Here is a 25,407-nt window from a genome sequence, read left to right on the forward strand (position 1 = left end):
AATACAGCAAATGATAGTAAATTCCATGAAAGAAATACTCAGGGTGATATGGGAAGAGAAAACCTGAGGGCCAGGTGTGTATTCAGAAGTGCTACTTCATAGAAGGTGGTCTGGCAAGGTCTTTCAGAGCAGCTGATGGTTGAGCTGAGATTTGAACGGCAGTGAGGTGCCAGGCATAGCTGCTCTGCAGGAAGAGGCAGGATAAAGGCCTGATAGAGGTTAGGACATTAGTAGAACAGACAAGTGTCTGAAGTGGTTAACGACAGAAAGAAACCAAGAGAAAAGATGAAATGAGACAGCTATGAGGAACAAAGATTGGGAATGTGGAGGTCCTCACACACAGGAGAGACAAGACTGAAATTCTTTTGCTAAACGTTGTTTTCTTTCCTCCTCTTCTTCTTCTCCCCAGTGCCTCCCAGTACATAGCTGTCTATTCTAGTTGCAGATCCTTCTAGTTGCACTATGTGAGACACGGCCTCAGCGTGGCCTGATGAGTGGTGCCAGGTCCGCACCCAGGCTCCAAACGGGTGAAACCCTGGGCCACTAAAGCAAACCACATAAACTCAGCCACTTGGCCACGGGGCCGGCCCCCTAGACTGAAACTCTAGCCCAACGCTCAGCAGCCCTGCTATCTCTTCCCTCCAGGGCAAGGGCACCTGCTGAAACGACAAGTGTTAAGCAACCCCAAAAGGACTACGAAGGACAGAGGCATCTCATGAGGAAACAGTGCACAGCTACTGAGCCTCTCCCCACTCTTCTCAGGACAAGAGCATGTTGATCAATCTTTTAGAAGCATTATCTATTGTTTCAACGTGGGAACCCCCGCAGGAGCACTTGGGTGGCCTCAGCCCTCGTGTGAACCTCCCAGTCGTGAACCCGTTTGTCTGAGGATGAAACGACCCAGCTCCAAAGGTCCTCGCCATTGTCCTGCAGCCGTGATGCAGCGTGTCTTCCCTTTCCACTGGCCCTGAGATGTTTCTGGCTCTGAGATCCCACACAGCCCAATCGCCGCCTCCATCCCAGGACGGCTGCTTGCCCTAAGTGTTGCCTTCAAAAGGCTCAGTCTCTCTCCCTGCCAGGTCCATTGACACCAAGAATGCGGGCCCTATTAATACCTAAGGAAAATGGCCGCTTTTCATCGAACAGTTACTAGTGCTAAGTGCTGTGAGGTCTGAACTCTCACCTCACTGGACAGATGAAGAAAAGGAGCCAGAGGGGTTGGGAGACTTACCCAGAGGCATGCAGAAAGTGAGTGGCAGAGCTGCAATTTAAGCAACTTGATGTTGCCTTGCTTCACCTGGTCCTGTGCCCAGAGTCCTCCTCCGCTCGCTGCCGCATGCTTTGTTGTTAGGGTGTGCGTTGCCGTATCATGAACGTCCTTTCAGAGTTGAGCACCGACACCAACATTTGGAGGTGCTACGTCCTCTGTGTTCAGGGACCTTGGCTGTCCTATTCACTTACAACCCTCCCCCAGCACCAAGGCTGTTCCAAGCTGCCCGTCAGTCTTCCTGCTGTCTCTGTCCCCTCCCTCAGGGAGGCGTTTCAGCGCCCCTGCCTGGAGTCCCCACCTCCCCATGCCTGTGTCCCTCCAGCTCCAGGCCTGAGAAAACTGCAACAGCCGGCGGAGATGATACTGTCCTCACTCACCATCCTGACACTGTGGGCCTTAAGCTGGAAAAAGAGGGGCTGTCACGGAAGCTGAGACATGAGACCTGTGGGGGCACTCAGCTGGGCTCCTTCATCCTGGACAGCGACAGCCTCTACGTCGTTGGGGAGCATCTATTTAGTAACCCCATACTGAAGCTAAGGATGGGCCCCAGGAGGATGTGCACTCTCCAGTGTTCCTCAGGAGCCATCCTGTGTGTCTAGTCTTCCAGCTGAGCAACCTCCCTCAAGGCTCAGGGACCCCAAGGCCCTGCACTTTGTGAATCCTTCTCTTCCCTTTGCAGCTCTGCACTCTGGGGCTGTGATTCGTCCCCTTGCCTGAGGCACAGAAGCCTTTCTCCAGTCAGATGAAAGAGAGTATCCCTCTGAAGCCAATGGGCATTCAAGAGTCTGGCTATTCCTCTCTCTCCCTGCCAGCACCTCTAAATACCTCTGGAACCTGAAGAGCACAATTTGCAAACCCATGTTCGAGCAAGGTTAGCGCATTGATCTCACACATAAATTGTAAACTCATGAAAACAGGGACTGGATCTTTGATTTGTCAGCCTTTTAGGAATAAGAGATAGTTGCTCCTAAATCCTAATGTGGAACCGTGTAGACTGGAAGTGTCAGTTGTGGGTGGGGCTGCTGGTCCTCGGGCTGTATTTTGGACATTCGTGCCCCTCTTGCATGCCAATTCTGTCTCCTTTTCTCACAGCAGGTTACACATCGGACCTCAGCCCTCACTCCCCGCGGTGAGTCCTCAGGGCTCTGATGACCGTGTGCTGCAGGCCCCTTAGGGAGAGCGACTGATCTCCTCATCCCAGGGCACCCACGGGAGAAGAAGCCAGAGGACCCGCAATCAGTGGCTCAGGCTGGATAGGAAAGATGCACGCGGTGGCCTCCATGCCCCCCCTCGGAGTCCCCGGTCTCACTCCAGACCATTTCTCCTCAGCTGCTGTGACCTCCATGCTCCTCCCACAGAACCCACTGGTGCCACCGACCCCCCCCCCCCAGCGCCACAGGTAGGTGACTTCTCTCTCCAGCTCCCTCTAGGAAGTCAAGCTATTTGGCCTCAAAGTTAGGACCTGGCAGTCGCAGAGAGGAGCCGCCGTGAGGGACCCTGGAGCTGCCATGGACAGCCTCTGCTCTCCTCCAGAGCAGGGCATGGCACCTCCTCGTCGGTCCAGTGTGTTGACCTGGAACAATTTACTTTCCCTCTCTGTGCCTCAGTTTCCTCACCTGCCCAGCACGAAGAATAACACTGCCTAAGGTTGTCGTGGAGGGTCCGTGAACGTGGACGTAAGAACACCTGGCGCAGGGACCATGGGGGATTTAGTGGACAAATATTGAGTGGGCGCGTGCTCTGTGCTGGGCAGAGGGCAGACGACGTTAGTGAGGTGTGTCCGTCCCTCACCAAGGTCACTGTGTATGGAGAGAGACTGGAAATGAACGTGCAATTACAATCGCAAAGAATTGTCACCGAGAACCGTGTTGTTTGCCACTTACTACGTGCCAGGCTGTGTCCTGTTGTGTCTTTCACTGTTAACTTTTCCCTTTGAATAAATATGAAAGCACATGAAGTTGCAACAAAAATAGTACAGAGTGCCTTGGACCCTTCCACCAGCTTCCGCCGGGGGTTAACATCTTGCGGGACTCTAGTACAGTGTCACGACCAGGACATGAATTGGCAGTGTTAAACCCACAGACCGCAGACTTCTGATGTTGCTAGTTTGACGTGAGCTCACTGGGGGGTGTGTGTGTGTGTGCGTGTGCGTGTATGCGCGCGCGCGCGGTTCAATGCCATTTTATGACACATGCAGATTTGCGCCACCACCACTGCAATCCACACACAGAACTGTCCCATCCCCACAAGCCCTCCCTCGTGCTGCTCTTTCGTAGTCACATCTGCCCGGCCAGCCCCTGGCCTTCACTCATCTGTTCTCCATCTTTATAATGCTGTTGTTTTGAGAAGGTCGTATCAACAGAATCAGAAAACGTGTGACCTGTGGGGCGCGGCTCTCAGCATAATGCCTCTGCCATGTGCTACCTCCTCTGAGAAAGTCTTGTGACCTTCATAATTTCCCTACCAGGATGATTCTCCCCATTTTACGGTTGAAGAAATGGAGGTTCAGTCATGTTGAGTGACATGCCCAGGGTCACATGGCTGGGGAAGGAAAACAGGGGATCTGACCCCAAACATGACTCACGGATGAGGCCACAACCACGGTACCCGAGCTCTGCACTGCGGCGTCTTTCTGGGAGTAGCGGGTGGGGTTGGGGAGGGGTAGAGACGTTGAGAAGTGACTTCCTTGAAGGACTGACATTTGCTTCCCATTAAGAAAAAGGTCTCTTCCACGTTGGATGGGACTGAATGCAGTTGTTTCCTTTCTTATCCCCCAATCGGTGAAATTGCTCCAATCCTGTTACTTTGAACTTGTAAACTAGCATCAATCAGGACCACTCCAGAGCCTCACCAGGGTCCAAGATCTCAGACCCTGGACACCTACCTGGCCCATATGCTGACTTGAGGGCCCCAGAACCTGCATCTTGACCCCCCGCTGCATTTTTAAGTGCCTTTTGATTGTGGCAAAGTATGCATAACCTAGACTTGGCCATTTGAACCATTTTTCCGTGGACAATTCAGTGGCATCAAATGCATTCACAATACTGCGCAACCATCACCGTGTTCATTTCCAAGACTTCTTTTCATCATCTCAAACAGAAACTCTGTCCCCATTAAACACTGCCTCCCCATGACCCTCAGCTCCAGCCCCTGTGAACTTCTATTCTTCCTTCCATCTCGATGAATTTGCCTGTGCTCGGCACGTCATGTAAGGGGAACCGTATCATAGGTGTCTTTCTGGGTTGCGTTTATTTCACTGAGCGTAAGGTTTGCAAGGTTCATCCACGTTGTACCATGTGTCAGAAGTTCATTTGTTTTTAGGGCTGAATCTTCTTCCTGGGAACTATTGCACAGAAACACCCAAATTACTTCTACCAATTTCCCCCGGCCCTGAAAATTAACACGGAGAACCTTTCAACACCTTTCTTCTCCAGACTGGGGGGGCTCTGAGGAAAGGCCATTGTTACTGGAATAAGCAAGGGCAGGCTGGGAGTGGGGTCTCAGGGAAAGACGCCCTCAGGAGGTACCAGGGAATCCCCAAATGGATGGGAGGGTCTCAGCAGTAACTGAATTCAGGATGTGGTGGAGTCTCAGACCGGGTGCTAGTTCTCTGGCCGTGGGGTGAGGGGCTGGTGCTGCATGACAGGGAGAGAGGACGGCTCACCGTGTTCCTGGGACACCAGCCCCACGGGAGAGAGGGAAGGCTAGTGCGCCTTCCCGACGGACTGGTGGTGGGAAAAACTCAGCCTGGAGGAGACAGCCGTGTGCCCGGGGTAACCAGAAGGAATTACGTCTCCTTCAGCCAAAGCAGACAGCCCCTCGTCCTGGGCTCACTTTATCCAAATGGGAGCAAGAAGGAGGAAACAATTGAAGACGCTTCCAGATGTGAGATGTGTGGTGGCAGAGACTGTGCCTGGGAGATTCTGAAAGGCCTCACTGAAGTGACCTAGGCTGTGACCAGAAGGACAAGACTGAGCCACGCCTGCGTAGGTCCGGGAACAGGGAGTCGGGGGAAAGGCGCTGTTGGTGCTGAGACTCTGGGGCAGAAGTGAGCGTGAGCAGAGGAGGTCAGAAAGCTGCCCAGGCGGCTGGAGGGAGCCTGAGAAGCAACAGGAGCTGCGGCAGGGGCGGCGGTTAATGGGGCCAGACCGGGGAACCCGGTAGTCTGCGTTCATTTGGGTTTCTCTCTCACAACACTGCTCCCAAAAGTTGCACCTCTGAAGTACGAATATTGAACTTCTCCCGGTTTCCGTGGTCTAGGCATTGGGCACGGCTTAGCTGGGAGCCTCTGCCTCCAGGTCTCCGTGAAGCAGGACCTTCAGTCTCAACTGAGGCTAGACTAGGGGAGGATTTGCTCCCAAGTCACTCACACGGGTGGTGTCAGGAGTCATTGGGACTGAGAGTCTGAGTCTCCATGTGACTGTTGGCTGGGCGCTCCCTCAGATCTCGCCTCCCTTGGCCTCTACATAGGGCAACTGAAATCATCGCCACTTGCTATCTCATTTCCAGAAATGTGACAGAGAGAGAGCGCAAGAGATGGAAACAGAGGGGGAGATAAAGGGAGGGAACTCAGGAAAGCAAGCAAGAGGGAAGTGACAGAGTTTTTGTAATTAAAACTTGGATGTGACATTCCATCAGCTGGGCTGTATTCTATTGCTCAGAAACCAGTTACTCAGGATGTAGTGGTTCCACAAGGATGTGCACAGCAGGAGGGAGGGAGCGCTGGGAGCCTTGGTGGAGGCTGCCCACCACATAGGCCGACAATGAGGCGCTTGGGTCTGGTTCTAAGGCCAACAGGAGACTGGGAAAGGTTGAATGCTAGTGAATGACAATATCTGAATTTCCTCGAACTTCCAACCCTTGAAGGTGCAGACCTGACAAGGAGCCCCCAAGGGGCAGGGACTTTTCCCAAATCACACGGCTGGAATCCAGGCCTGTTTGGAGAGGTATTCCCGACTGCATCCACCCCTTCTTGTAATTCTTCCACCTCTAAGTTCGGGGACCAGACCCAGGCGGCACCACCTCCCAGATATGGGAGGCGTTATCACATGTCCACCCGAAGACGTCCCTGGGAATGTGTTTCTAGCGCCATCCCATCGTGCAGGTTGGGAGACTGGGGAGGCCCTGAGAGGCACAGTGGCTTTTCCAGGACACAGAACTGCTAGGAAAAAGGAGATCCGAACTGGGCGCTCTCTCTTCAAAGCTGGGGCGCTGGTTCCGATCCCAAGGAGCTGTGGGGAGGGCTGTGATGGAACTTTCTGTACAGCTCGGGAGATGACACGGGCAAGGAGGGTGAGCGGTCAACAGCCCCGAGGGGGCTTTGGGTGGGTCTGATGGAGGGAAGGGCCCCCCATCCTGGAACCTTGGAGACATGACCTCACTTCCTTGGCGACCGACCCCAACAGAGCTTAGAACTCTGGTCACCAGGCAGCCATTTTGTACACATAGCCCATTTGACCAGAGACACTCGACACAGGAGGATGTGTTCGTGTATCCCCTCTTTGCGAGGCTCTGGCGCACAGAGAGCCAACAATGACAGTCTTCTCCAGCGCTGTCGACATTGGCTGAGACCGCACCTCCAAGACCTCAGGCCATTCGGAAGAAGGAACCCTCAGGTAACACAAGGCAGCCCAGGGCGGGCCACTCCGGGTCAGGCCACAAGTGTGATCCCACCCTCCCATGCGGGCAGCCCCACACCCCTTGACCCTTATTGTGTGTGTGTGTTGGCGGGCATGGAGTGACGGAAGGCAGGGATGAGCGTGGAGCTACCCTGGACGGGAGCAGACGGTTAGGGCTTGGAAGCCTGGCGGTATGTCGTGTTCATATCCCGGGTGGTGGCTGGCAGGATGGAAGGTGAGTGCTGGGAGCCAAGCTGCCCTACCCGTAGGTGAATCCCAAGCCCGTGAGGTGTCATCTCATTCGCTCCCTGTCTGGAGGTCTATGCGGATGCCCCTCTGTCTGTGCTCGGTGTGCGGGAGAGTTTTCCCCCTGTGGGCAAGTGCAGGCAGGCCCCTGCTACCTGCCGCCGCGGCCACCGGACGCTGTCTTTGCAGAGCTCCACCCAGGAGATGGTCCAGGAGCTGGCGCATGGGTCCTACGGCTCCATCTCCCTGGACAGGGGGCAAGTGCAGCAGACCACCGACCTTGCCCGGGGCTGGACTGAGGGGAGAGTGAGTGACACCCGGGGCCCTGAGATCACCGGGGTGTGTCCACAATCCAGAGTCAAATCTGGAGCCCTCCCCTGGACCCGCCCAGGGCTTTCCCACTGGAGTGTCCCAAGGGCCCAGTCCCAAAGGAATCTGGACTTCCACGCCTCCTCACCAGCTACCTAGGAGGGTGGGAAGTCGCTCTTTCCTAACCCTAGGCGGAGTAGACAAAACACTGATGTTTGCGCTTCACACTCGGCCAGGGGCATCTTTGAAATCTGCCATTTTCTGAATCTGAAACCTCTGTAACGAGGGTCTCAAACCTCCCTTTCGTGTAAAAGAAAGAAAAACCAGCGTCCTTTCTTGTAGTCAGCCAGATCCTCACAGCGTCTGTCTGCCCGTGCACTGTCTCCCGACTGGGGAGGGCTGAGGTTCCCACCAGACATTTCCCTTCATGTCAGGAGCACATGAAGCCTCAGGTGGGGGAGCGGGGGAGTCCTGCAGCCCTGGCTTAGGGCGGTTCTCAGTTCCGACGCACAGGACCCTGAGCAGCCACTTGGCAGCCCGAAGCTTCCGTCCTCTCATCTCTAGAATGGGGATGTTTGTGTTGGATTCGCTGGTCAGTGCTCTTAATGCACGCTTTGGTGCGGGGCGGTCTGTCCTTGCCAAGCCAGCCAAGTGTCCTGAGGAACTCATCGTATAATCCTCCCCCCGCCCAAACTCAAATTGGACTTTTCAAGCCTGGAAACCGGTTGGCTGTGGGCAATCCTGTCCCTCCTCTGCACACATCCCTGAGGGGCTCACAGTTCCTGGGGGACCTCCAGACCTTGACTTCCTGGAGGTTCACGCTGGTGCTGGTGACTCTGTGTCCTTCCTCATCTCACCCAGCGCGGAGAGTCACTCGGGCAGCGGAATGAGGCCTGCAGGATGCGGGCCCTCCAGGCAGGCCTGCTGGAGAGGCTGCCGCCGTCCATAGGACCAGCCTTGGCGCCTCGAAACATGGCCAACGTCACCACCATCGTGTTTGACTGCGCGGCTGTCCTCACCTCCCACGGGGTCCTGGACCACCTACTTGCTACGTGAGTGCCCAGCCCCTCCTCAGCACAGTGGTGACTCTGCCCACTGCCAGCTGTGTGTCTTGGAAACGGCCCTCCATCTCTCTGAGCTTCGATTGCTCCTCTGCAAAGTGGAGTGGGAGAGGATAAACTTCATCGGGTTCTGGTGGGCACGAATGGGATGAGCCACGGCAGGTGCTTCCCTGGGGCCTGGCTCTACAGAAGGGGCTGAGAGACGTGCCGTGGTTGTTCCTGGTTATTCTTTCCCTCTCCCCGATGAAGAGCAGTCTGCTCCCCCATCGCTGGGATGGGGCCTTTCTGAGTTTGCAAAGGCACACGGAAAGCACTCTGGCAGGGAGTGTGGGATTCCATGCAGCTGGTCGTGGGGCGGGTCCTTGGAGTAGCCAAGGAGGGGTCTCCGGGGCCGCAGAGGGGCCCCAGGCCCACTCAGCTACCGGGGATGCTTCTGGTTGGAGTTCATTCGAGAACACTGTATATTAAGCACCTGTGACATGCGGGAGCTTTAGAGACACTTGGCACAACGCAGTGAATGAAGCAGACACAGCCCCTGGACCCCCGCAGCAGCCTGAGACTCAGATAGTCACACACCATATCATCCACAGATCCTGTCCCCCGCCTGTCCCAGGGGATGCCCTCCTATGCTCCTTTACGACTGGAGGCCTCTTCCCACGTTCTCATGCATGATGGACCCCAGCGCCAACTAAAGACCTGAGTGTTCTTTGAGTGCCAGACGAGGGCCTCCTGTCTCCACAGAACAGGGCTGGGGGAGAACAAGAGGACAGAGGACTGTGGCTGGGGCGGGCCCGGCACAACTCTGATCTCACTCATCTTTTGATTCCTCTGGGAGGGCTGAGGTCTGATGGCTTCTACTGCAAGGGGATAGGAGTGAAAGAGAGCTGTGGGTGGGGTCCCAGAGCCCCTGGGAACCAGAGGGGAGGCTGGCTTGAGCTGTTCCCTGGCGACCCATCCCCACCACAGTCCCGTCTCCCTCCGCTTCCCCTTCTCCATATCCACCCCTTCTGACCACCACCAGCAGGCCCAGAAGAGAAGGGGTGTTAGCGAGCCGCTCACACATCGGCCTCAGTCCTCAGTCCACTTGCACAAGGGCGTGGAGGGCTGGGCTGGACTGTGTCCAGCCTCTTTGCGAGAAGAGTGGCAGTGGGAAGAAGAGACTCACACAAACCCCGTGTTCCACCTGCTGGATGAGCAGGCCTGCCACTGCCAGGATGGCCACACAGGAGTCAGCGCCGGGGTGGGACTCCCCCCTGGTGGAAAGGGGCAGGCACAGGGCCCAGACCCAAAGCAGGGTGCCTTGGGAGGACAGTGTGGAAGCGACGGCCAGGCCTCTGGCTCTGTGGCCCAACTGCTTCCGCCCAGTACCGCGTCTTCTATGGTGGGAACCTGGCTGGACCCAATGCAGGATTTCTGGGAGCCCACGCCCTTTCCCTCTTTCAGGATGCGGCTGGCCTCTCTGCGTGTCATCTGGCCTGGGTCGCACCTGGGAGGCCCTGCCTACCTTCCCCAGGTCCAGCTGCAACATCTGGGGCCCAGGAGGGCAGAGCTGGAAGGTGAGGGCACAGCAGTCTGGGAAGACTGTCTGCGGTGGGGTTCACGGGCTGGGGTTCCCTTCAAGACAGCGGAGTCTCTCCTGTCTTGTAAAGTCGGGTACGTAGGTGAAACTTTCTCTTTCTCCCGCTGCAGCGCCAGTTCCAGAGCTCCTGCCGGCTCTAGAGCCAGAGCAAGGGCCAGCTCCGGGGCCAGAGGCAGCTCCAGCTGTAGTTCCACCGTCCGCGCCGGAGCTGGAGGCGGCCTCACCACCAGCAGCCTCACCTCCAGCAGCCTCACCTCCATCGGCCTCTCCAGGGCCGGAGCGAGCGCCATCAGCTTCAGCCCCAGTGCCAGCTTCTGAGCTGGAGCAAGATGCGCCATTGACTTTTGGACGATCTCTGCCTCCAGCTGCCGAAGTCACCGCAGAAGCGAGCGCCGAGCTGAGAGAGGAGAGGCCTAAGCTGCTGGACTTCCCTCCGAAGCTGGTGGCCGAGCAGCTGACCCGGATGGATGCGGTGAGCAGCGGGGCTCTTGGGCTAGGTGGGGCCCGCCTTGGTGGGCCATCAGCTGCCCCAGACCTCCTGTTCCCTCAGCCGCAATCCAACGATGTGGGTGCAAGTCACAGCTCCCCCACTCACCCACCGGGTGACCTGGGCCACCTTCTGGCCCCCAAGTCCTTGCTGTCCCCACATGGACAGTAGAGAGCACACCAAGGGCGGGCACCTGCTGGGCAGAGTGGCTGTGCGGATGGATGAGGTCGAACAGAGAGGAAGCGGGGCAGAGAATAGCCCTCTGGTGGGGGAGGGAAGCTCACTGGAGTGCTGCCAAGTCCTGGGTCACTCACCCATCGGCCCAGGAGGCCTCAACAGCCTCCGTACTTATTAGACACCTAGTGCGTCCTTACCTACATGGAAGACAGGCAAACAAAGCCCATGGTTGTTGCTGCCTCGGGGGAACGTGCAGCTGAAAGGGGAGTGGGACCAGGGGGTGATGAGAACGGGTGGAAGATGCCCCTTGAGATGGGCAGGTGTGAGCCGTGTTCTGGTGCTTGGGGGAAGCAAGACTGGGCTGCGAGCCAATGGGACTTCTCTTCCCCGCCCCTATTGGGTCCTCGGTCATCCTGCGCTGGGCGGCCTCAGCGGACACAGACAAAACCCAGAGACTCCCAGAAGCTTCAGGCCACCTCCTCAGGTTCCTGAGCTGCAGCTGACCAGTGCCTCCTGCCTGGGGCTGCGGGGGCCTGCAGACTCTGAGCTCGGGTGTGGCAGGGTCAGGTGACAGTCCCCATCCTCCCCAGGAGCTGTTCAAGAAGGTGGAGCCCCGCCACTGCCTGGGTTTTGTGTGGTGCCAGCGGCCCAATGGGAGCAAGGAGTACCTGGCTCCCACGGTTCGGGCCACTATCAACCAGTTTCTTCACGTGTCCGGCTGCGTCATCACGACGTGCCTTGGGGACCTCAGCATGATGGCCCAGGACAGGGCCAGAGTCGTCGAGCTGTGGATTCAGGTGGCCAAGGTCAGTAGCGGCAGGGCCCAGGGAGCCCCTCCCTGGAGTCAGGGGGACTGCCCCTTCTCCTCTCGCAGCTTTCAGCCTTGAAGTCGGTGGTCTGGGCCTCGGCAAAGTCCTAGGCCCCTTGCTGCCAAGGGCCTGCTGACCTTGAGTGCTGGTCCCAGTGGTGGGAAGCTCCCTTCCCGCCCTGGGTTGAGCTAAAATCTTCCTGCCCGCGAGCGTTACTCATCAGCTCCCAGGTGTGCCCTCCCTCGCTTCCCTGGGCATCTGCCTCATCCAGGACAGCAGAAGCCCACGAGGGGACACAAGCCAGAGGAAGCAGGGCTCCAGCCCGCCGTCGCAGCTCATTCCCTTCCCTTCCTCAGGAGTGCCGAGTCCTTGGAAATTATGCGTCCCTGCGTGCCATCGTGTCTGCTCTGCAGAGCCCCTCCATCAGCCGTCTGCAAAAGACATGGGGACGAGTTGCCAGGTGGGTAGGCCGTGCTCCATCCAAGCACCACCAGGGCGGACCAGACATCCCCCGTGCGACTGCCATGGACCCCTCATTCAGCTAGGACCATCTGGGAGGCAGCGGACCCTAGGGATGGGGACTGGCCTCCTTGCTCGGGTCTCTGAGACTCTCTGAGACCCTAGGCAGTGGCTCCCCCCTTGTCACATCCTGGATTGAGCCACACTGGAGATTTCCAAGGGTGTACTTCGCAGCAACGGAGCCCTCATCGGCAACCAACGCTGTTAGAAACAATGTGCTCAGTCGGAGTGGGAATGGAGGCCCCAGGTGACCGCAGGAGAGCCTCCACCCGAGTCCCACGGTGACCTCAGAGCTCCGAAGAACCCGGGGAAAACCCTCGTCCAGGCCCCAGGCCCTTTGAACCTTCCGGGTTCTCAGCCAAAGGCATTTCGCCTTCAACCGCCCCGGGTTTTCTTTCCTCCTTTCCTCTCCCCTCAGGAAGAGCTCTCGAAAGTTGAAGAGGTTCATCAAAGACCAGTGGGTGAGCAGGAGGCAGCTGGTGAAGGTAAGACGGAGGCTGCACATCTGGAAGGAGGGGGAGCGAGAGGGGAGGGGACCCGGCAGGATGAGCTTTGGTTCTCCTGTCACGTGAAGTTGGTCAGGAAAAGATGGACAGGAAGAGGGATGTGCTAGCTCCATGGGCAGGTGGGGGCAGTTTGGGACAGGAGGCCAGGGGCATGGGATAGAATGGTGCGGGCTGGACTGTTCCAGGAGGCTGAGGACCTGGCAGAAGGTGCCGGTGTCTGGCTTCCATGCTGCTCCATCAGCTGCCCTGCATCTTCCTCCTGGCCACTGGCTGGAGCGAGTGGGCGGGCTTCCTTTCTTCCGAAGTCAGCCCAGTCTGTGCTCAGGAAGCCAGGGCCCCACTGCTCCTTCTGTCTTCACTGTGCCTCGCAAGAAGGGCACCCTGCCTGCCTGAGGGATGGGCACTGCCGGATCCCACGGGCCGGGGGCACTCAGGGGCTTCCCAGCCTTGGGACGGACACTGGACCTGGGACAGATCTGTGTCCCCTCGGTGACTCCCCACTCTGGCCCCTAAAGTGGGCGCTGCAGACAGTCCCAGTGGGATGCTCACCCAGGTCCTTGTTGGCGATGACATGTGCCCCGGAGGGCAAGGGCAAGTGCCCAGGGAACTGATGGCTTCTTCAGGGATCCTTCCCGCCCAGACGTCAGAAGTTTCCTCGTAAAACAGAAAGGAAATGCCACCCCGCAGTGCCCTGGTCGCCCCCTCCCCTGCTAGTCAGACGTGGCATTCGGGGTCCCCATCCTGAGCGGATGAAGAAAGAATTCTGTGCAGGGGAACTCCCTGAGGGGATCCTAGGGAGCTGAGGGCTTTAGCAAGGCCTTGGCCTCGGCCTGGGATCAGAGACTCCTGGGCGTTGGGGCTGGCAGAAGCCACTTGACCAGGCCTCCTGAGACACCTCATCTCCCTCCATCCGTGGCTCGGCCCAGCTGGGGGCCCGAACACAGCCTGAGAGTCCCGAGGACAGCACTGTGGTCAGCGGCTGGGCAGAGGGTGGTGTGAAGGCAGAGGAGACAGGGGCCTGTGGCTGGGAGGGGGAGCAGCCTCTCCTCTGGGGCCCCCTGAGCAAGTCCCTGCCCCTGTGTGGGCCTTGGTCTCCTCATCTGGGAGCCAGAGGGAGATGAGCCGTGGTGCAGGCCTCACAGTGGGTGCCGAGGCTCAAGGGTGGGGAGGAATGTGGGGAGCTTGGACCTGGCTCCAGAGGCAGGCTTGAGCGGAGAGCAGTGATGACGGTCAGATGACGCTTGGGCCTCAGGAGACTGTGGGAGGCAGACAGAGTTCGTCAAACCTTCCAGACGAGGTAACAGGTTCAGGGAGGCCTGGGCGGGCCCAAGGTCACACAGGAGTGAGTGTTGGAGCTGGGATGGCTCTGGAATCAGAGCACCCTGGAGGCGGGAGCCGCAGGGGCACCAGGTGACTGGGGCCACATGTCCAGGGTCCCCGATCTGGGAGGGGTCTGGGAGGACACTTGGAGGGGAGCGTCGGCTCACTGGCCCTGTCAACACCCTGGCAGGAGGCGACCTCTATGTTGACCAGCCTGGAGACGGGCCCCACAGGTGCCCAGAAGGTAAGGGTGCCTGTGGAGGAGGGGCCCAGGAGTCGCAGGAGAGGGGACTCCCCTTCCTAGCCGGAGGTCTCTACCAGCAGAGAGGGAGCCTTTCTCCTCCAGCCCTGCTCCTGGTGCCACAGACCTGAAATGCCTGCATTGGAAGTGACCAGGAGGAGGCCTGGAACGGATGGGCGCACAACGGATTTGGGACAGGGAGGGGCGGGGACCACGTACCCTGGGTTTTGCCAGAGCCGGCTGCTGGGAGGTGCCTGGAGGAGTTTGGGGTTCCTGGAGGAGAGAAGAGGAGGAAATTGGGGGGAGGCCGCCTAGGTGGGTAGCTTGGGCTGGGCAGGAGGCTGGGGTGAGGAGTGGAGGAGAGGTCTTTGACGGCTCCTGAGAGCGGGATCTCATCACCGTCTCCACCCCGCTGGCACAGGGGCTCATCCCCTTCCTTGGCACATTCCTCAATTACCTACTGCTGCTGGACACCAACATGGAGGATTACCTGGAGGTGAGTGAGCCTGGAGGTGGAGCTGGGGATCAGGATTCGGAGATTTGGGAGGAGAGACTTGCACTGAGGCCTGAGCTCACAACCCTTGGCAGAGTCCTCTCGTGAGGGCCTCACAGCCACCCCGGGAGCTGGGTGTCATGGCCATCTTAGTGATGAGTGAATATAGGATCCAGGTGAGCCGCCAGTCCAGGCTGCCTGACTGCGGAGCTGCTGGAGGGTGTGTCTGAGCTGGACTCAGCCTCTCCCTCAGGCCCCGCCCCTGCAGGGAGTGAAGCCAGGCCCCTCCAAGGCAGGAAGCACACGAGTGGCTGAGCATCCCTTCCTGCCTGAGGCCTCAGTCTGTCTGTCTGTCAGAGAGGGCTGTCTTAGAATGTCCCTGAGCCATAGCCCCGTGGCCTCCTTGCTCTGGAGCTCAGAGTCTTGCCCGGGACCCATTCCCGTTTCTGGTAGCGCCTGCTCCCTGGTCGACCCTGCTGGTAGAGCAACCTGAGAAAGGGTGGAGACGGGGGCTAGCTATGGGCTAAGGGGGCTGTTGCTCATGGGCTTTGGCTCTCTGCCTTCCAGGGAAATGAGATCAATTTTGAGAAAAGGAGTGAGGTGAGCAGCTGTGGCCTCCCCGTGCGGAGGGTGGGGCTGTGGCAATCAGAGACTCCTCCGGGGAAGACCTTCTCTGGCCCGATGCCTTGGGCCTTGCTTTCCTTGGGAGAGTTCGGCACCCAGAGCTGGGAAAGCCGTCCCATTGGTGCGTGGGGGAAGGGGCTGGCACCAAGGACACCTTCCTGCAGGAGGAGCTATTTCAAGCCAACTGTGAGAACGAGCAAGTCCTGCACGGAATTGGAGGGAAGGAGGGTTCCCATGTGGGCCAAGACCCCAGACCAGCTCCTTGACCCTCTTCTCACCTGTCTGAGTCCCCAGCACGGTCCCCCACCCAGGCCCCGTCTGCATCATGTCCTTTCTCCCAGGAATTCAAAGTCACCGAGCAGATCTTCCTGCTCCAGGAGGCAGTCCATCTTTACCACATTGAGGCTGAGGAGCGATTTGGGGCCTGGTTCGAGGCCATGGAGCCCCTCAGCGAGGATGAGAGGTGAGGCGGGGCAGGAGTTGGTGAGGGCAAGGCGGACTCTCTCTGATGGCCAGCTCCAGGGAGCCCGTGCCCGTGGCTTCCGGGTCAGTCCCGGGGCTTGTCGCATGGTCACCCGTGGGGCCCTGGGACTCCAACTGCTGGCCGTCTCTGGGAGGGTCACCTGAGGTGTGGCTCCCGGTAGCTGAAAAGTCCCCTCTGTCCTTTAGCTACAGCCTGTCCTGCCACCTGGAGCCCCCACAGGAGAGGGCCGGCAAGATGCGCCGGTTTTTCCTGCCCAAGAAGAACCGCGCGTCTCTCAGCTCAGGGCTCGGTGAGTGTCCAGACAGGCAGGGACTGAAGCCAGGGGCTCCGGAAAGCTTCGGGCTAAGCACGGGCCTAGGGAGATGGACAGCCGGCACGGGGATCCCAGCTCCACTGCTGACCAGGCCTGTGAGGGACAATTCCCTTGACCTTTGTGGGACTCAGCTTCCTCTTCTGTGAAATGGGTGAAGCGAAATGCCAGCTCCCATGTCAGGGACAATGGGGTAGTGTTGACTGAACACTCAGGACAAGGTTTGGAGCAGAATGCAGTGGGGCTGAGGTGTTGGGCTGGGATACTGGTGTGACCCCCCCAATCATCAGTGTCTTCTCTTCAGTCACCAGACCCCTGACGCAGAACCCAGCAACAGTGGCAGATCCCGGTCCTTCCAACAGCTCGAGTGCAGCCTGCTCTTCAGCGGCGGGGACGCGGCTGGGAAACACGCGGGGCCCCAGGCCGGCTCCTCCCATGCTGATGGGGAGAAGAACATTCTAAGCCTTTTCCTGGGAGCCCTGGAGCCCAAGAGGGAGGGGACGACCCCACCCCACAGGCCTGGCAGCTCCACCCCAGCGCCTGTTTACCACTTGGGAAGGGGCCGTATTTCTTTCGTGTTAATAGTTAGTGCTAGTTTTGAATTTGATGTTAAAATCCTGTTTCTGTTCCAGCCTGCGAGTCACGGTCTGGTTCTTTCCCCTCCTGTGCTCGTGTCAAGGAGACACAGACTCTCGCGTTCCTCCTGGAATGAAGAAATCTTGCAGGGTCTCGGCTTATTGTATGTGAGAGAAGGGAGAAGGGCCAGGCCCCTCCCTGGATACTGAGGGACACCTCCGCGCCCCCCCTTACTCAGAGGACGGCTTCATTTCAGTGTGGTTCACGTGGGCCAGGAGCAGAGACAGCACCCAGAGCTCCTGGCATTTAGAGGGTGGAGGTACTTTCACAGGCAGAGCAACAACCACTGGAATGCGGGTGTCTTTAAAATGGCACGGGCCAGCACCACGACCTGCCCCAGGACAGTGGCTGCTTTTCCACCCCTTTGGAGGAGAGGCCACGTTTTCGGCTTCTCTTGTGGAGGTTCCTCTTCACCAGATGTTAGGAACTTGTCGTTTTCTAATGAGGCTCTGGACAGCAGCAGCTCTAAGTGCAGAGAACGATGTAAAAGCTCAAAACGTGCATGTGGAGGGTCAAGGCCGGAGAAGGTCATGTGCAGATGGACTAAGGGCAGGCAGGACCCTCCCTCCCCCGGCCCCTCTGGGGGCTCCATGTTCACCCTTCACCTGGATTGGAATCCTCTGGGATCCTGGTCCACGGCTCTGAATTCCTTTCCCTGCAAGTTTGGTATCCAGGGGGACAGATCTGTGATGCAGCTTTGAAGGCTACATCTGGGCATCCTTCCCGACGCATCACTGCTCCTTGTCCACCAGGATTTCCTGCCTCCGTGCACTTCCTTCTGCAATTCTTGGAAGGGCAGAAATTCCCTCGAATGCCTCGGCCTCTCTGTCCCGTACCTCGTGGCCACTCCTCCCTGGCAGGGTCTGACGGATCACGGGTGGAGTCTGCTTTGCAAACATTAGATACCCTAATCCTGGCCAAAGAATGACCTATACTCTCCCTCGCTGCCCAGGGTGACATCTGGGCCCCTGTGGTTCTGAGGTGTGTGGTCTCAGGCAATCACCTGTTCACACACTCAGGCATGTTGTTTCTGACTCATCCTAACGGGGCAGGAGGACCTGAGCCTATAAACCATGCAGCCCCTCGGAGGGCTGTGTTCTCTTGCCCAGCCTTATGCTCCGTTTATGGTGTGGGTGTGAACCTTTCCCGTTGGAAGCTTTCAGAGATGAGTCGTGAGAGGAGGGTGGTTGAGGGGTCCAGCAGGGAACGCAAGCAAACGGATGACGGGTAAACACAGCCTGACAAAATTAAAACACTTAAATGGTTCCAGTCTGGTGGTGAGCAGACACTGCTCCGAGCTCACTCCAAGAACCCACCCGGTGACCAGGAGCTAGAGGGTTACCACCTGGCATTTTGAACGCCCCCCCCCCCACCCCACCCCGGGAAAGACCCTGTAAGACTAGGACCACAGGAAGTGCTTGGCCCTTCTGAGTTCTCCCCTCCTTTCTGATGGCTGCAAGTGTCACCCAGACACACAGCAGCGTGAACCCTGCCAGGGAGGCCTCCTCAGTACGGCCAGCAGCTGAGGAGAAATGCTGGTTCCCAGCAGCCCAGGCCCTTCTTGGTATGGCACAGCCATCCAGGAAGGTGACTTTCTAAATGGAAGCCGGAGCCGGCTGTACCTTCCCGCCACAGAGAAAGAGAAGTGCCAAGTCCCAAGGCTAGTCCAGGCCCAGGAGGAAGACACCGTGTCCAAGGGGTTTCCCTCACAGGGCCGTGAGGCTCCTGAGAGCCGACCCTTTGGTTGCAGCGCTTTGTTTGTCATGAGCCTACCAGACGGCAGAGGACAATAACTCGCTGCCTCTTTGGGCTTCCAATGGCCAAAAATGAACTGATCGCCAGCAAAAAGAGGCCCACATGTGCAGCACCTGTATCTCATCAGTCTTTATGTTACTTTGATATAAATTTTAGAGAGAGAGCTATATATATATGTTCACTCACACACAAATATATCATGCACTCTAACTTATTCCAAACAGAATCAAGAAATAATACTCATACTCCTCAAATGCACGGTTTTGCAGCTGGTTCCCTCTCGGTAGCTGGTATTTATAAGCACCTTCTTCCAGGACCCATTTCATCTTCCCTTCGCCCTCCACAAACCCCGCGGCTGGTCATGGTGCTCTGCCTGGTTAGGGGACCATAACCTGCCTTCCTGAAGGGTCTGGGTCATGGCAGTCCTACCTGGATTGGATTCTGCTCATTCCCTGGGGACTTCAAGCCCAGGACGTGCTAGCCCACAAAACGCGGTCAGGAATCTCCTGAAGTCCACACGTGGGCTTCCTCCTCTCCAGGCTGAGGAGCAGAGGGAAGCCCGAGTCCCAGAGGAACACGAGGGCTCCAGACAGTGTCTGCTTTGCATGTCAAGATGGAGAAAACTCAGGGGAAACTCTGAGGGTGAAGCAAGGCAGTCCGTTGTCATCATTCTCTGCACTGAATCCACCCAGACGGTTCCAGCAGAGGCTCCACAACAAGCAGCCCCAAGCACCCAGGCGGGAGGCCGGCTGCGCTGTCCTGCCTGGGCTTGCCCAGTACATGCATGGTCTACATATTTTGCAAATGACCACAGCTGAAGATGCCCAAGGGCTAAGATTCACCCTGAGCTAACATCCATTGCCAATCTTCCTCGGTTTTTTTTTTTTTTTCCCTTGAGGAAGACTAGCCTTGGGCTAAGATCTGTGCCCATCTTCCTCTATTTAACACGTGGGATGTCTGCCACAGCATGGCCCGATAAGCGGTGTGAATGTCCACAACCGTGACCCGAACGTGCCAATGCCGGGCCTCCAAAGTGGAGTGGGCCAGTTTAAGCCCTGCGCCACCCTAGGTTATTTTAACACATCACTCTCAGAAACTGATAAATCTGTCACGTGAAGGTAAGCAATTCTAAAGAGGATTTCCGTAATACTGCAAGCTCCATCCCTCCAATAGACAATCAAGTCCTAACAAGCAGCGGTTTATTGTCACGTTGCTGATGCCGGAAAAGGTCTCTGTTGACAGCACGATCCCTCAAAGGCCTTGTCCATTTCTGTGAATCCAATTTCCAGCACATAGAGATCTAAAGATTGAGGCAAATGTGGTCTTTCCTCCTTGCAACTCTGAATTAACATGCAATAAAGAGCAGAAAAATGGAGACCTGGAAGCAGACCTCTTATTTGAGAACAGAGATATACCAGCGCTTTTGAAATGATCTTTGGAGTCTACCGGAGTATTGCACAGAAGGAATGATCCATTCCGACTAGGTAGGTTTTACTGTGTCGCTGTGAGGGCGACAACGGAATCATCCCGCGAATCGGTAACTCTCTGTGACTTTCAAGCGCAGATAAATAATATACTTCGGAAAGGAAAATGCGAGAGCACCGTGAAACAGAAAGCCCTCCTTGCTCTACTCAGCTGAAATCCAGTCTCTCCTCCACAAGAAATCCCTGTCTATGCTTCCTATGTCCCACAGAGGAGTTTAATAAAAGAAAAGGATTGGTATGTCTTGAAGTTGCAAGAGCTCAAGCAAGAAAACGTGGGACCCTTCAAGGAGACGTCAGTGAAGTGCCGGGCTCCATCTCAGGGGCACCAGCGTCTCCTCTCTTTCCTGGTGCTGTCAGCACATCCTTCTTGGGCGCTCACTTTCTCTGCCTGGCTGCTGAGCCTGTCCACAATCGCTCTCTCCCGCCCTCTTCCCCGTCCCCTCCTGTTTGCTCAGATCTTCCACAGTCACCAGCAATTGTTGGCCGTGGAGCTATGGGATGCCCAGACCAGTTCCCAGAATCATCTCTGCCAAATCTGAGGAAGGGCAGGGGTGTGTATGGGACTGGACGGGGCACCCCATGCGAGCGCACCCCGCAGGAATTCACCTCTGCTGCAAGGTGCAATTTTGCAAGGCTACGGCAAGTTCCAAAGGGCTTGCCACTTCTCTCCTGCCAGCAGACCTGTTGGGGCTGGTGCCACGTGCTCTCCCAGTGACCCCTCACTGCTGGGTGGGATGGCATTCTAGTAACTGGCCTTCTGAATATGTAACTGCGCATCCTCAAAGAGATGGGAATTCTTAATCCGGGCTTTGGTTTGGGTTGATTCCCACGATCACGCAGCTTCCTCTGCGAAGACTTGACCATCATCACTTCTTTTCCTCTCGTCCTGTAAAAGTAATCATGAAACTGGACCCAAATGAGAAATGAAGCATGGCTTCTTAGGACAATTATCTCAGTTTCCCTGTACTTCCACCCTTCCTCTCTCCCTCTGGAGCTCTTCTGACCTGTGTCCCAGGACATCGTCAAGCAGATTTGGGTCAAGGACAGAAAGCTCAAGGTCAAAACTCAGGACTGCTCCAGATCAGTTTTCCTCCCCCGTCTCGTAACACCCCCTCCTTGTTTCAGTGTGATTTTATTCTCTTTTATTGCTCTTGCCATTCTCATCTGTGCAAGTCCTGGCACTCTCTCTGAGGACACGTGATCCCCCAGCTTACTATAGATCCCAATTCCCATCCTTTCTGTGTTTTCTGACTATTCCTTTGGTTAACCCATTGGCCAGTTGTTGCTCTTAGCCTCTTTAGGGTCTAAATCAATTGTGACATTATCAACTACCCCACTCTTAGCGACTCACTCCCAGGTCCTGACATTTACATAACCCAAACGATCATGTTCACAACTAAATAAGTTAGAGTCCAGCCCCATGGCTGAGTGGTTAAAGTTGCGTGTGTTCTGCTTCAGGGGCCTGAGGTTTGCGGGTTCAGATCCCAGGTGCAGACCTACTCCACTCATCGGCCACGCTGTGGAGGCATCCCACGGACAAAGGAGAGGAAGACTGGCACAGATGTTAGCTCAGGGTAATCTTCCTCCTAAATAAAGAAATAAACCCTTCAGAAAATGTATTCATCCACCACAAATTCCTGATTTCCAATATGTCTTCAAACATTCATACAGAAGATACCTGTTCCTTCAGATCGGAAGTGATGCCAGATCACCATGTCCTCACTTTAATTTCCTCGTGGACCTGTCAGTCCTACATTCCACGGACTGTGATCTCAATAATTTCCTTGAAATAATCAAGAATTCCTTACCACTCGTCTTATTTGTGTTGTAAAACTGGAAACCCGGGAGATCCTGATTATCTGCTTTGCCATTCTACTGCTAGTCTTATGATAACTGCTGAAGAAAAAGCACACAACACGATATTTTGTCATCACCATAAAGACAAAATCATCTGCATCAACTGGGAAGCATCCATAATGCCTGGACATTTTTTTTCTTTTTTCATCTCTCGGGTCAATAGCAAAAACACCAAGGCACTCAGTTAACAAATGGGCAAAGGAGTAGAATAGCCATTTTTCCAAAGAAGACACACAAATGGCCAACAGCCACATGAAAAGGTGCTCAGCATCACTAATCTTTAGGGAAATGCAAATCAAAACCACAAGGAGATATCACTTGACACCGGTTAGGGCGGCTATTATCAAAAAAAGTAGAGGTGACAAATGTTGGTGAGGTTGTGGAGGAAAAGGAAGCCTTGCAACTGTTGATGGGAACGTAAACTAATACTGTAATGATGGAAAATAGTCTGGAGGTTCCTCTAAAAATTAAACCTAGCGTATAATGCAGCAATCTCACGGTATTGTGTTTTGTACTTCGAATTTCTAACAGAGTATATATTCTGTTAAGTGTTCTTAAAGCAAAATAATGATAATAGTAAAGGGGGTGGGAGAAAACTTTGGTAGATGATGGATATGTTTATGGCCTCGATGGTGGTGATGGTCTCATGGGTGGACACTTATGTTCAAATTCATCAAGTTGCATACGGAAAAGTATGACATCATTACCGATTCTTCTGCACCTTAAAACACAACATGTCCTCATCCAGAAAATGAATATTGACTACGTCTGGGGACAGACGTTAGTTAGACTTATCGTGGTGATTATTTCACGATACATGCAAATCATTATATTGTACAAATGAAACTAATATAAAGTATATGTCAATTATACCTCAATTAACAAGCGCACACATCATACAAGACTATTTGAACACTGTAAACGAGTTCAGTGAATCCCTGAAACTATCCTATCCCCAAATGTCACAGGAAGCAAGGAGGATGAAGTAAGATGGAAAGTTGTTGTGCAAAGCTGCATGCAAATTAAAATCCTTTAAGTTGCGTTCAGCTGCTGTCACTGCAAACCAAGACAAGCATGGACAGTCCTTGGTGAGTCAGCTTCCGGTCAGCTCTTCCCCAAGGCCCGGCAGTCATGCGCCCCTCCCCTAGTGGGTCACTCTGCTCTGTCCTCCAAAGTGGCCAGCAGGAAACCCTGGTAAGATTCTGGAGGACAGCCGCTTTCTATCCTAGATACTCACGTTTTAACAGACACTCGAGATGAAATGTCAAGACTTAAAAGCATAAGTGTCTATTTGTGTAGTGTAGGGTATAAGGGAAACCATAGGAGGTCTTTTCAGCATCTCTCAACTCATAATGCAAACATAGCCCTGTCTTCAGAAGGACCGTCCTTGGTCTTTGGTGCAGAGTAGGGCATGTCGCAGGTGGCACGAAGGACAGGTTGTAGCAGCACTATCCTCACTCCAACAGAACTATCTCACTGGACATGACCCCGTGGGTCTCCAAAATAAGTTACTGAACATAAAGAAAAAAACCTTTCTTGAGAGGGGCAATTTTACCGATCAAGGGAAAACTTCTGAATTTTCGCATCTTATAACAAATAAATGATATGTCCTATTCTATCCTAATGAGGTAGCATGGGTACTTCCATAATAAATACTTTTCATTTTCAGTTCAAACATGCTCAGCTGCTTTCAAAAACCAAAAAACCAAAACAGAAACCCAGGCATGTAAAATTAAGTGTTTTAACTTGATAAAGTACTAGCACAGCAGTGGCTTCTAAGGGAAGAGCTTTCAAACGAAATGATCATTTTTGGTAATGACCGTAGAAGATGGTGCTATCGCTGTGAAAGGATGGAACCAATCCAGAACGAGCCAGCTTTTGATTAAGGACAACGGAATTGAATCAGATGCCAGAAATACTCACTTGGAAATCAAAGTCCCATCATCATCCCTGGAAGCATTTCTGGAACTTTCCCTTTGGACACAAATTTTTGTCTTCCAAAGGAGCAGACATAATACAGAGCAAATAGCAGACAGAGGAAGATGAGTCCCAGTTTGCCAGGCACCAAAAGGGAATTAGTGGCCCTGAGTCACATCTCTAGGAGCCCCACTGGGTGAGGGCTTTCACCAGGACCACACATGTCCACTCAGCAAGGGGAGTCCTCAGGGATGTTCACCTTACTCCCCAGCCCATCGAAACTGAAACAAGACAACCCAGAGAGAGAGAGAGCACATGTTAAATTCAATGAGTTGGGGGGCCAGCCCCACGGCCACGTGGTGGAGTTCCCGTGCCCCGCTTCAGCAGCCCAGGGTTCGGATCCTGGACAGGGACATGGCACGGCTCATCAGGCCATGCTGAGAGGGCATCCCACATGGCACAACCAGAAGGTCCTACAACTAGGATACACAACTATGAACTGGGGAGGGGAGGTTGGGGAGAAGAAGAAGGGGAAGAAGAAGAAAAAGATTGGCAACAGATGTTGGTTCAGGCGCCAATCTGGAAAAGAAACAAAAAAAATCAAATGAATTGCTCACGTAGGGCACGCAAAGCGTCTAACTGTGAGGTGAAACAATGGAAAAACAAACTTACTGGCCTCCTGGCAGGAACCTTGTTCTTTAATGAGCACAGGCCTCGTGCTTCACTGTCTCATCCCCTGGGATGATGCTGTTTGGTGCGACAGAGGATGAACTTTCCCTGCAGAGGTCAACATGCATTTGTTTTTATAAAATCAGGATTCTGCTCTCTACTTTCATATCTCGGTTGTCAAATATCCACTGTGATTATAATCATTTTACTATTATTTGAGACAATTTCAAAGGTTACACAATATGCAATCAAAAGAATGTCCTAATTTGTTCCACAGTGGCCTGAAGGGAAAGTCACCAGACAACAGGCGGGGAGGGAAGGCTTACTTCAGCAGCAGTTTGAACAAAGGGATCTCGGAGGACCTGACGTTTTGAACTGAAACGGAGTATAGAGTAGGAATACGTGTGTGGATCCTGGGGCGGAGATGAAGGGTGACTGCTCAGTGTGCTGGCAGCAGCAGTGCTTGTTCTGTCAGGTGGTTCTGAGAGTTTGCGTTAAACATCACTCCCTGGATGTCAACTGTAGTCATCGGACGAGATCGGAGACCGAGAGGTGAAGGGGTGTCTAGTTGGCGAGGGGGAGTTAACAGCTTCCGTTGGAAATATGTTTGCTTAAGGTGCCTATAACATACACCTGGAGCATTATAGCTCAGAAATAAGATCTGGACGTGGTTTTTAGACATCGTCATCGTAGAGATAACAGTGGAAGGCATTGAAGCAATAGAAGAAATGCACAAGAGTACTGAGACAACGTAGGGTCAATGGAGAGAATAGGGCTCACATTGAGTCCTGAGCTTTCGCAATAGTGCTGTGTGAGAAGGACCCTGTGAAGGACACCAGGGAGTGTGAGCTGGTTCACAGGCAGTCAGGAGCCTGAGATGTCGAGAAACGGAGGACAGGGAATCATTCCAAAAGAAAATCGTGGCCCGGTTCTGCGTTTGTTCCAAGTAATAGAAAGATGCAGAAACACTCTTTGGATTTAATTATGGGGAGATAGCTGTGATATTATCAAGATTGATTAATACACAGACCATTGT

At 54.9% G+C, this 25,407-nt stretch overlaps 2 protein-coding genes across 2 annotated transcripts in view; both read left to right on the forward strand.

Moving 5' to 3' along the window:
* The window catches only part of LOC138915126 (large ribosomal subunit protein uL15m-like), a 253,999-nt gene that overhangs the window by 153,346 nt on the left and 75,246 nt on the right, over window positions 1-25,407 (forward strand).
* Window positions 6,687-16,684, forward strand: LOC138922394 (ral guanine nucleotide dissociation stimulator-like). Its single transcript, XM_070259083.1, has 14 exons — window positions 6,687-6,885; window positions 7,324-7,440; window positions 8,305-8,495; window positions 9,948-10,060; window positions 10,194-10,555; window positions 11,338-11,553; window positions 11,913-12,016; window positions 12,494-12,560; window positions 14,092-14,145; window positions 14,564-14,638; window positions 15,203-15,235; window positions 15,601-15,722; window positions 15,929-16,032; window positions 16,358-16,684. The coding sequence occupies exons 1-14, from the start codon at window positions 6,751-6,753 to the stop codon at window positions 16,513-16,515; spliced, it is 1,851 nt and encodes a 616-aa protein (XP_070115184.1). The 5' UTR covers window positions 6,687-6,750; the 3' UTR covers window positions 16,516-16,684.

The sequence above is a fragment of the Equus caballus genome, unplaced genomic scaffold (assembly GCF_041296265.1).
Source record: "Equus caballus isolate H_3958 breed thoroughbred unplaced genomic scaffold, TB-T2T haplotype2-0000791, whole genome shotgun sequence".
NCBI classification, from domain to species: Eukaryota; Metazoa; Chordata; class Mammalia; order Perissodactyla; family Equidae; genus Equus; species Equus caballus.